The 11549-nt window shown below is 38.7% G+C and overlaps 1 protein-coding gene across 1 annotated transcript; it reads left to right on the forward strand.

Annotated features, from left to right (window-relative positions):
* The first annotated feature begins 2389 nt into the window (after window positions 1-2389).
* On the forward strand, window positions 2390-8990 carry SPATA24 (spermatogenesis associated 24). The gene is made up of 6 exons (XM_034432273.3): window positions 2390-2671; window positions 4607-4672; window positions 4932-5062; window positions 6836-6906; window positions 7201-7303; window positions 8562-8990. The coding sequence occupies exons 1-6, from the start codon at window positions 2591-2593 to the stop codon at window positions 8650-8652; spliced, it is 543 nt and encodes a 180-aa protein (XP_034288164.2). The 5' UTR covers window positions 2390-2590; the 3' UTR covers window positions 8653-8990.
* Window positions 8991-11549: the final 2559 nt, after the last annotated feature.

Consider the following 11549-nt stretch of genomic DNA (forward strand, 5'->3'; position numbering starts at 1 on the left):
CTTGTATTTACGATGGTTGCAATTTCCCGGGGTCACGTGATCCTCTTTTGCAAACTTCAGACAAGCAAAGTCAATGGGGAAGCCAGATTCACTTAATAGCCGTATTACTAATTTAACAACTGCAGTGATTCATTTAAGAAATGAGGCTGTAAAAGGGGGCCAAACTCACTTAAATGTCACTGGATAACCAACATGTTGGACTCAATTGTGGTTGTTAAGACTACCTGTAGCAGTCGAGGCAAAAAAATGAAATACAGGTAGTCCTCAAGTTACGACCACAAGTGAGCCCAAAATTTATGTTGCTAAGTGAAACATTTGTTAAGTGAGTTTGTCTCATTTTACATCTTTTCTTCCTACATTTGTTAATTGAATCACTGCAGTTGTTAAATTAGTAACACAGTTGTTAAGTGAATCTGGTGTCCCCATTTGACTTTGCTTGTCAGAAGGTCACAAAAGCTGATCACATGACCCCGGGACAGTGCAACCATTGTAAATGTGAATCAGTTGTCAAGCATCCGAATGTAAATCACGTGACCATGGGTAATGCTGCTATGGTCTAAGTGTGAAAAATGGTCCCAAGTCACTTTTTTTCAGTGCAGTTGTAACTCTGAACGGTCACTAAGCAAACTGCTATAAGTTGAGGACTACCTGTAGAGGTTGCCCAGCAAGGAAAGAAACAACTCGACTTTGACCCAAAGATCCAGTGTCGTTGAGAGGAGAAGCGAAACGTCTTCAAAGAAAAACCAGAAAGCCCAGTTGCCTCTTGGAAAAAAAAGCACCTTTGGAGACAACCATGACGTGGATGACTCAGAATCTCCATAAACCCGACAGAGGTCTTTGCAGTGCTTCTTGATGGCCTACAGGCTACAAATGATAATATGGGCAGCGTGAGAGAAAAGGCCAAAGATGTGCTTGGTAGCAGGTGGGCCAGGCAAGGGAAGTGACACCATTTGAGCATCTCAGGAGCCAGGAAGAAAATGAGTGGGAGGTCAATTTGTCTTTTTTTTCTTTTTTTGCCTTCCAAATCCAGAGATACTGGTAACATCAAGGCCACAGCGTGTTGTGCGAACCCAAGTCCTCGATTCATTAGGAAGACTTCGGCCTATAGGGCCGTCCTCCGGCCGCCAAGCAGACTGCTCTCGACTAAATACAAATAGCAGGGGCAATTGCTGTGTGTTAGCTTTCCTAGCCTTCCCTTCCCCACTATCCTGTCAGAGCTGAAGAAGCTTCTTGGATGAGAAGCGAAACGTCTTCAAAAGGAAAAAAAAATCAGAAAGTCCAGTTGCCTCCTGAAAAAGCACTTTTGGGGCAACCATGACTTGGATGACTGAGAATCTCTACAGGCTATACAATTTGGGATAAACACCCTTGGAATGGTGTGTGAGTAGGAATGGATCTCCAGAGAAAACTGTAGACTACTGGAACCAGGAGCACCACTCAGGTGACCCTGAGGACACAGATAAACCTCCAAGTGCTTCAAGGATCCTCTAAAAAGGATACAAATTGCCAGCTGTCTGCACGGAATGTAAATCAGGGGCAGTGGTGGGTTTCAAAATTTTTGACTACCTGTTCTGTGGGTGTGGCTTGGTGCACGTGGCATGGCTTGGTGGGTGTGGCTTGGTGGGCATGGCAGAGGAAGGATACTGTAAAATCACCATTCCCTCCCCAATCCACGGAAAGGTTACTGCAAAATCCCCATTTCCTTCCAATCACTGGGACTTGGGAGGCAGAGAATAGATGGGGGGGGTGGGGCCAGTCAGAATTTTTACTACCCGTTCTCCGAACTACTCAAAATGTCCGCTTCCGGTTCTCCAGAACTGGTCAGAATCTGCTGAAACCCACCTCTGATCAGGGGTTAAATCCAGCAAGTTCTGACAGGTTCTGGAGAACCGGTAGCAGAAATTTTGAGTAGTTCGGAGAACCGGCAAATACCACCTCTGGCTGGCCCAGAGTGGGGTGGGAATGGAGATTTTGCAATATCTTTCCCTCAGGAGTGGGGAGGGAATGGGGATTTTGCAGTATCCTTCCCCTGGAGTGGGGTGGGAATGGAGATTTTGCAGTATCCTTCCCCTGCCATGCCCACCAAGCCATGCCCACCAAGCCACGCCCACAGAACTGGTAGTAAAAAAATTTGGATTTCACCACTGATATACATCGTTCCATTCCCCACTATCCTGCCAGAGCTGAAGAAGCTTCTTGGATGAGAAGCGAAACGTCTTCAAAAGAAAAAAACCCAGAAAGTCCAGTTGCCTCCTGCAAAAGCTCCTTTGGGTTTGCTTGCCTATGGTATGCTAAGCAAAGTACAGTACACCTTGCTCAAACTCGGCCCCTCCCTTTAGGATAGAGAAGAGTTCCATTGTCGAACGGAGAGGAGGAGCTTCGTGCCTTCAGCCAATAGCGGCTCCCTCGCGAGTGTATTTAAAACGAGGAGGAGTCGCGCCTCTCCCGGTTATTTTTATTTATTTAGTTAATTAGACAGCGAGATCGGGCGCGGCGTTGCACGGGAGTTTAGCCGTAGGGACGGCTCTGAGACACTGAGCCGCCGGGGTCCGAGCTTGGATTGGCCGGAGGAGGAAGAAGCCGGCTTTCTATGGCGTCGTCAGCGGCAGTCCAACAGTTGAGAGATCTGATCGAGATCCAGGAGGCTTTACTGGATAAACTGAGACTAAAGGTTGGGCGGAGAGCTGGTCTTCTTGTTGGGCAGCTGCAGCTTCCCTCAATCGCTCGCCCTTCCAAATGCGTTGGATTGTCATCAAGCTGAATTCAGAGAAGTTTGGGAATTTTTAGTCCTGCCTGCTTGAAAATATTGCCCGAGCAGCAGCTGGAAATCGCTGCTTGGTCTGGCCAAGAAGCCCTGTAGCTTACCTGACACAGTAGTACTATAAACAAATCTTTGGGTTGTTTTTTTTTTTGCTGAGAGGACAGCATCATTTCAAACTGTCCCACTGTTTCAGTCAATTGGCTGCATTTGTTACTGGGCTCAATCGTAGTAGTAATTCGAGGACTACCTGTACATTAGTTTGTTTTAACCTTTTGTCATTTTAATCTGTTCTTATAATTGTTTTCATGTTCATATGTTTTATTATGCTGTAAGCCATCCAGAGTTGCCTCAAACTCTGAGCTATGCACCATATAAATTTAATAAATAACAATAATTATGAGGAATGCCAAAATGAACAAATGCCCAGACGTATCTTAAAACACTACAGTATATCTTGTGGGCACAGGATCTTCCCTATTCACCTCTAACTTGCCCTTTTGTTTGGTGAGATCTGCATGATATTCCCTTGACCGTGTCCCCAGTCCTTGAGTGGAATCTGCTTATGCTGCCCTTCGCTGAACTGTTTCAGGGTTAAAGTAGCATTGTGGAAAATCTGCTAGAATTTTTTTCCCCCACTCCTTGCCCTGGAGGGCAATCAGATGTAACCGCAATGACTTGAAACAAATAACTTAGAGGTTGACAATAGTAACAACAAATTTCATGCTGGTTTCCTTTTTTGCAAACTCAAAACTTCAGTAGGAAATAATGCTAATACTGGTTATTGGGGAAGAACTGGAAAATCCAATGGACAGGCAGTAGAACCAAGTCTTCCGATGCGGATTTTAAATACGAGTCTTTCACTCTGCAACATTTTGTTAAGAGTCCAGTATATAATCAATTATAAGTCACGATAAATAGTAGAATAGTTGCATTCAGAGGCTGTGACCTGTCCTTCAATGTGTTGCCAAAGACGATTGATGACTGAATTCTGTCTCACATATAAGCGATGACATAGTGGGAAAAGGCCAGTGTATGATAGCCATTGCTAGAAACAGACCTCTGGAAGCTCTGATCATTTGAACATGTTTTGTCATTCTTACAATATATAGCAATAGCCTGTAGGACGCATTTAGACTCTTAAGGATCTACCCCAGATATCTAAGCTGAGGTGGGTCAAACAAATTCTTTTGTCCATGCCACTTGCTACAACTATGCTGAAGAGTGTGGTCAGAAAACTAATCCTCTCATCTGGTTGTCTGTGTTGTGCAAACAGCTGATGGGAGTGTAGATTAATTGTTCCTTTGCAGAACTCAAGAGACAACATGGTAGACCTGATGAAAATGGGGATTCTCAGGGCACTCTGTTGTTGCTTTCAGTTTTCTCCTATGAGCAACATAATGATTAAAAAAAAGATGTACAAGGGAAATGAAGGGTTTTTTGACTATCTAAAAAAGTTCTCATCCCATTTGGGCCATTGCAGATGTTTTGTGTTTGTGTGTATGCTAAATGAAAATAAAATTTAAAAAGGATGTGACCGCTTCCTTTGCACATACTATCAGAGTTAAAAGGCCATGAGGACAACTGAGTGAGAGAGACATCCCAAGTCATGCATTTCCACGGACAATTAACTCACTGGAGTAACAGATTCCTAGTCAGCCATGTTGTGTGAAAATAGCTGTAGTAATATAAAATAGATAACAATTTTTGAAATAAACAGGTTGGTTTTATATTTAGATGTGCTTAAGTATACTCAGCTCAACATCTAACTGCATATAGTTGAGATCTGATCTAATGATAATATTATTATATACAAATAATAATTTACAAAATGTACCTTTTTTATAGATAAACATACAGAAAAAGAACTCAGTAAATAAGGTGGAATATGACGCTGTTGTGAAGAAACTAGAGGTATGTAAGCTTCCAGTTAATAATCTGTGGTATTTCTTCTCTTGTGTAAAAAAATTCTCTGATATCTGAAAGTTGTATCCTAGATGTCAGGTAAACTTTACATGTATTGTTACTGTTTCCAATGGTAAGAATTACACTGTAAAATTATAATGGTTTCAGATTTACCTGAATACTTGAAAGTTGGTGAGAACAAACATGATACGTGGTGGCTAACATTTAGTCTATAACACACAATCTTCAGTTGTACTTTAATTTGCAGAAAGAAGAGAAAGAACATGCAGAGACAAAGAATACCTTAGCTATAACATCTGAACGTCTGCAGTTTGCCCTAGGAGAGATTGATATTTTGTCGAAACAACTTGAGTGGGAGAAACAAGCATTTGACAAGGCGTAAGCTTGTAACTTGATGGGGGAAACCCTATGAATAGAAGTGGTTTTATAGTTTCTTTGGGATAAATTATTTCACTCTTCTTAAATTAGTCATCACATAATCTATTTTATAGAAGCCAACCCTTGCCCTTCTCTCACCTTCTAATTCTTCTGGCAATAGCTATGATCATCTAAATGCTGGGAAAAACAAAACCTAAAGATATACGAAGTTAGCGTCACTTCAGTCACTGGTTTCAATAAACTTAAGCATAGTTAATTGCATTAAATCATATACTTTTTTTTTTTTTAAATATTACCAGCAGATTTAAAATTTACAACAAAGTTCTGGAATGTGGAATGTTGTTGACTAATATTGAGATTAGACTAGGAATCCCCAAACTCTTCAATTCACCAACCCTTTCATGATGTATCATATTGTTCATCGACACACACCACCACATATTTACTGTATGAAAATAATTTAATATCTTAAATAATAGTTCTGTGAATAATAATACTAATCACACAGTAATGAATAGTCCCTATTGACCACTTTGAAAAAGGTTTTAATAAACCAAACCTGTTGACAATCTCTTTCCAGATACTGCCATTGGGCAATGCCCACATTAGGAGCCACATATTAGAAGAATTAATTGATTACAACTATATGCAACAATATTCAAGGCTACAAAGAACTCCATGTGAATTTGAATCACTACACTATAATACTGCACATATAAAATACATATTGCATGTATAAAATAAATGGCAGAAGCTTAAAGGAAGTCGAGGACCAGGAGGACTGAGAGTGGCCTTGCTCACAATAACTCCCACCCTTGTAACTTTCACGTTGGACTATTGTAACATGCTCTACATGGGGTTGCTCCTGGAGACCATTTAGAAACTCCAACTGGTGCAGAATGTGACCATGCAGGTAGTAAATAGTGACAGATATATAGCATATGTAACACCACTCCTATGTGCACTGGTTATCGGTGTATTTCCAGGTACAATTCAAGGTGCTGGTGGTTACCTTTAAAGGCCTACGTGGCTTGGGACTAGGGTACCTGAGGGATTGCCTTTTTTCAAGAGCTGCTATCCATCCAACCAAGTCAAACAGGATAGGCATGCTGCAGATCCTGTCAGCCAAAGAATGTCCACTGGGTGGGGATCAGAAGATGAGCTTTTTCCTCACTGTCCCCAGCATTATGGAGCATCCTCTCTTCAGAGATTAGTGTGGCCCCAACCCTGTTAGCCTTTTGTAAGGCCCAAAAACCTGGCTATGTTCCTAAGGCTTGGGTGCTGAATATATCAAAGGCCCCGTTTCCTGCTATATTACTAAACGCTCCAGTATCTTGCTCCTATATGTATTTAATTTGTATGTTTTAGTGTTTTATTGGTTTTACTATTTTATTGTTTTAAAATGTTTTTCATATTGTTAGGTAATATATTTTTTCAATTGTAAGTCAACCAGAGTCATTGACTGAGACGGACAGCCATAGAAATTGAACAAGCAAACAAACAAATATTGGGTCAATTACATGATGACCCACTTAAAACAACCAGCATGACTTACAACCATAATTCCAGGCTCAATTACAGTTGTAAGTTTAGGCCTATCAGACAATTCGATAGTTTCAGATATGAATCTGGTAAATTCTAAGTGATATATATTACAATTCATGTTACCCAAAATAAACCAAAAATGCTTGGAGTCCCTATTTCCTCTATAGTTAATAACTCTGTTACATCAAATATGTAAATAAAACTGATTCGTTGTTTCTTGTCTTGTAGACTCTCTCAAGTAAACAGTAAAGTGTTAAAACAATCACTTCAGAAAGACAAACTTATAAGCAAATGTACAGGTAAGTTCAACAGAAATTTGAAATGTTTGAAGGACGCGATGATTTTTTTTTTAATGAAACACTTTTAAATTCATGCTTTCAAATAATATCCATCTTGCAATAGGATCAGTCTCTTTAATTTTTTTTAAGTATACAACTCTTAAAATTTGCTATGTAAGGTTAGGATGCTAAGGGCATGTTGAGTGTTAGGAGGGGAAACAGTTCCTGCTCATTGAAACTCATAAATGGACTGTGCTATACATTTTGAGACTTAGGAAGAGGAAAACTTAAATGACTCCCAACTTCCCGTTGTAGAAATTGAAACCCATATTCAGAAGCAGGAAAATATTCTCAGCTGCAAAGAAAATGAAATCAAGGAATTGCATTACTTCATCAACAAACAAAAACAAATCTTAAAGTAAGTACCTCAAGATGAGATTTCTTTCTCTTTCTATTACTCACTGTTAACTTCAGCAGGAGACAAAGTATTTAAACTACTTTAGCAAATTCAGTGAAATTTTATTTTATTTTATTATTTTATTTTATTTGTATGGCTGCCCATCTTAGACCATATCTAACTAGTGGGAATGGGCAGATAGCCATAGAGAGAGGCAGTTCCATTAATAATCTGGCTTTATTCCATAAACATAAAAGTTGAATTGCACCTGGAAAGAAACTGGAAGCCAGTGCAGTTCATCTTGCAACAATATAGCAAACTAAGAGATGTCCAGCATTGTGCATGCTGCCACATGCTACACCCGTTGTAACTTCTGGGTGGTCTTCAAGGACAGCCCCATATAGAACAGATTGTAGTAATCCAACAAACCTGAATGGCTGTGAACAAAGCTTTCCAGTCCAGGAATAGGCATACTAATCATACTACTATTAATATTTGTTATATGTATATTGTTTGGTTTCAAACTGTCCTCTGTTAGTTCATTAGTTCTCAATAGGTAAATCAAAGAAAAAGCTGATGTAATATTTAATGGGTCATAATATTCCTGCATCCTGGATATATCTGATTTATATCCATTGTTGGTTTCCTAACTAGGTTTCCTGCTTTTTATTCTTTTCACTTCATTTCTATCTGCCTTTCTTTTTGACAACTTCCAGTTTGTTTTCAGAGGCTTTAGGCCTGCTTTGATATTACATGGTTTTAACAAGAATGCTCTTTCCCTTTGGTATTCCCATGAGGTAATATTTAATTCAAAATTGCCATATGAAGTTACCATACTTTAACAAAATGGCTAAATTAAACATAATTCTTCTGGTTTCCTTAGACGCTGCAGTTTATCACAATTAATAGAAAAGGGTGAGCCTCTTAGCAGTCATACCAAAGCAAGGGAAAATATAATGGATTAAGCCCAGGAGTTGAAGGATTACTGTACCTCCCTCCCTCCCTCCCTCTCCCAATAATGTATGATTATTACAACTAAACCAGCTCCATTACTCCCTAAGCACCCATATGTTGTTTTCTCTGAAGTAGGAGTGATAATAAATCTTTTCAACTACATGTATATTGGGAAGGACTTTGTATGGGTACATTCATCCATTTATCTCTTTTACTTATTCAACATATCAAACTCATTCTGGATACATGATCTGACACCAGCATTATGTGATAGGGGCTCTTACTATGTTGTTAATGGTTATGTAATATTGTTGTTGTTTCACAGGAAACAAGCATCTGAATTCAAAATACAGGTCCAACAAGAAAATTACATAGCAAATGTACTTGGAAAAAGGCTCAAGAAAAAACTTAAGTAACTACAGAAGCATTCCCTTGAATTACCAGCTTAAGACTGTTTTTCTTCTCTAAAGGATTTCCCAGGTTTTCTCACTGAAAAATTCACAAAATATCAAGTTTTCATTTCTCATTGTTTTTATTGGGCCAAAATTGGATATCCTTTATTTATGCATTTGTCTAAAATAGTGGGAATACAACACAGCTATTCTAAAATGCTATTGTTTGAATGTTTTGTTTAATTCCTATCAGGGAACATAATTAATGGTGGGAAGGACAATAAAACAAGACTATCTTATCCCAATTCATTATGTTGTGTGAAATATATGAGCAATTAAATTAGAAGTGTTGCACTAAGAAATGAGCTCCTGAATTTTTCATGGTCTCTAGAAAAGACTTGAACAGTTCTGCAGATTTGAAAAGTTTTGGAGATGAGGAAGAATCAGCCAGGTTACTATAAAGATCTAATAATGAGAAGGCAGACCTCTGATAGGAGCACCCTAACTATTTTAATATAGTACAGGGCTGTCAAATTTACAGCCTGTGGGCCAGATGCGTCACACGCTGGCCATGCATTTAGCAAAGGGGGAAAAAGTCCCGATACGTCATGTGACACCACCATGACGACGTGAGTTTGATACCTCTGGTATAGTACTTCACAGATTATCACAAATACTTTCTAATTTTCTCTATCTTGGAAAAGAGGTTCTTGTGATTCAGGTAATCAGCTATGTCTGGATTACATCTCCTGGAGATATGTCTTATTTTGAAGACACCGTACATTGGAGAAGTAATATATTTTGGCTTACCACATTTACAAAACTATATAATGTACCAGTTATAGGTAGATAACAGGGAGACAATAGAAAGTGAAAACTGCTCCAGATAGAAATGGTCAATTTCAGTTTAGTCTCTGCTGGCTCTTTTCCCAGTAAATATCCACCACCTGGCCTTTATATATGATCCCCATGAATTGGTTCTCCCAGCTTACTCAGATCTTACATTCCTGATTTATATGAATGGCTGAGTTGTTGTGTGAGTTGAGAACAACTCTGCTTAACCTTTTGGATTCTGGTTCTTCAAAACCTCAGTTAATATATACTGTGTTTACCTTAAATTGTTGTGAGATTTACATGTTTTTTTTTAATTAATTCCCAAGCCTTTAAATTTAGCTCCATTAGTGAACTGATCTGATCCGGAATATCCAGTAGCATGATCTTGGCATGGCTGTAGTGGATTAGCACCTGCTGCTGTTCCTTTGCTACCCCTTTTTGAAAAAATAAATAAACAACATACTTTGCTATAGTTTCCACTAAGTGCAGCCTGTTGTGCCTCATTCCACATGTTGTAAACTGATATACACTTATCTGTGTTTATCTGCTGGTTGGTTTGAAGAGAAAGAAAAAAATTAATATCTCCTATTTTATGGATATTGAACATAAGAGGGATATTTTATATAAGGCTTGAAAAGCCATCTTTTAGCTCAAGCTGAAACCTTTCTGGTCCCCTCTTTAGGTACAAACAGATTGGATCTTTCCATTGTAATTTATTTATTTATTTATTGGTTCGATTTATATGCCACCCTTCTCCGGAGACTCAGGGTGGCTTACAATGCGTTAAGCAATAGCCTTCATACTTTTGTATATACCTGCTTAGTAGGGCTTTCGCCCCCCCACCCCCAAGCGGTGTTCTTTTTTATACAAAGTCAGCTTATTGCCCCCACAAACTGGGTCCTCATTTTACCTACCTCGAAAGGATGGAAGGCTGAGTCAACCTTGAGCCTGGTGAGATTTGAACTTGCAGTAATTGCAGGCAGCTGGTGTTACTTAACAGTGCTTAACAGAATTAGCCAGAATTAGCCATTTCAATCAGTGTCAGGTAAACTTTAGTTAATTATCTTGGCTACATTTCAGTATTGAGGTGATGTTTGGGGAATTGGATCAATAAAGCCATATGACATTTAGATGCTGAAATATTTATAAGAACTCACATTGTGCGAGTAGTCCAAGTACTTTCAGTGGTAATATTAAACATCTTAATTTTGCATCTATTTATTAATAGAGGTTTTGTTGCTAGTACTGTTTGGAATAAACTTTCAACTTTGCCACTGAAAAACATCTTCGCTACTTGTATATAAAGAATGAATCAGTCACAGTGACAAAGCATGAGAAATTAAACAGAAGATAATATGGAAAGTAAGTAGGAATACTTGAAATTTCCTCAGTCCTGTTGAATAAAATTTAGTCTAAGGTCACCCAAAGGGATTTTTTAAACGCTATTTTATGAGCATTCAAAATAGCATTGATATTCTATGCACTGTTTCCATCATTTAAAAAAGGAGAGGACTCTTAAAACTTGACTCTGTGTTTATATGGAATATCCATCTAGTTTTCAGTCAAAGAGAAATGGCTTGTCCCTGCCTTCCAGAATATATTAGTACTTTTCAGTCTGATTTATGGAACTGGGATTTCCAGTTTCCCTTCCAAATGCTATTCATCTTTAGCTTCTAAACCCTGTCAAGGTTAGTTAATTCCTATTACATGCTGAGGTAATTTGTTGTAGAACAAAGTCACCTCAAAATGTATTAAATCTATGATCAGAAAAGTGCATACAGTAATAAATAGAAATGCCACATTTTATGAAACATCTCTCTTTGACAGCATAATTGATATGGAGTAGCCAAAAGTGTTCAGAAATTCAGCCAGTCCATAAAGGTGCAGCCAGATTATCAATTTGTAAGCCATATCACTGGTGAGAGCAGCTGTGTTTTCATGCTGAACCATTTCTCTTTCATAAAGTGTCCCAGGATAAGACAGAAGGTTTTCAGAATCACAGAATCAGGTTTTAAAAATGCATCTATGTTTGCCCCAGTGAGGATATTGTATTCTATTTCCCATTTAGAGAGAAAGACCTTCACACT

Source organism: Pantherophis guttatus, chromosome 1, assembly GCF_059756535.1.
Source record: "Pantherophis guttatus breed Tessera chromosome 1, ASM5975653v1, whole genome shotgun sequence".
Taxonomy (NCBI): domain Eukaryota; kingdom Metazoa; phylum Chordata; class Lepidosauria; order Squamata; family Colubridae; genus Pantherophis; species Pantherophis guttatus.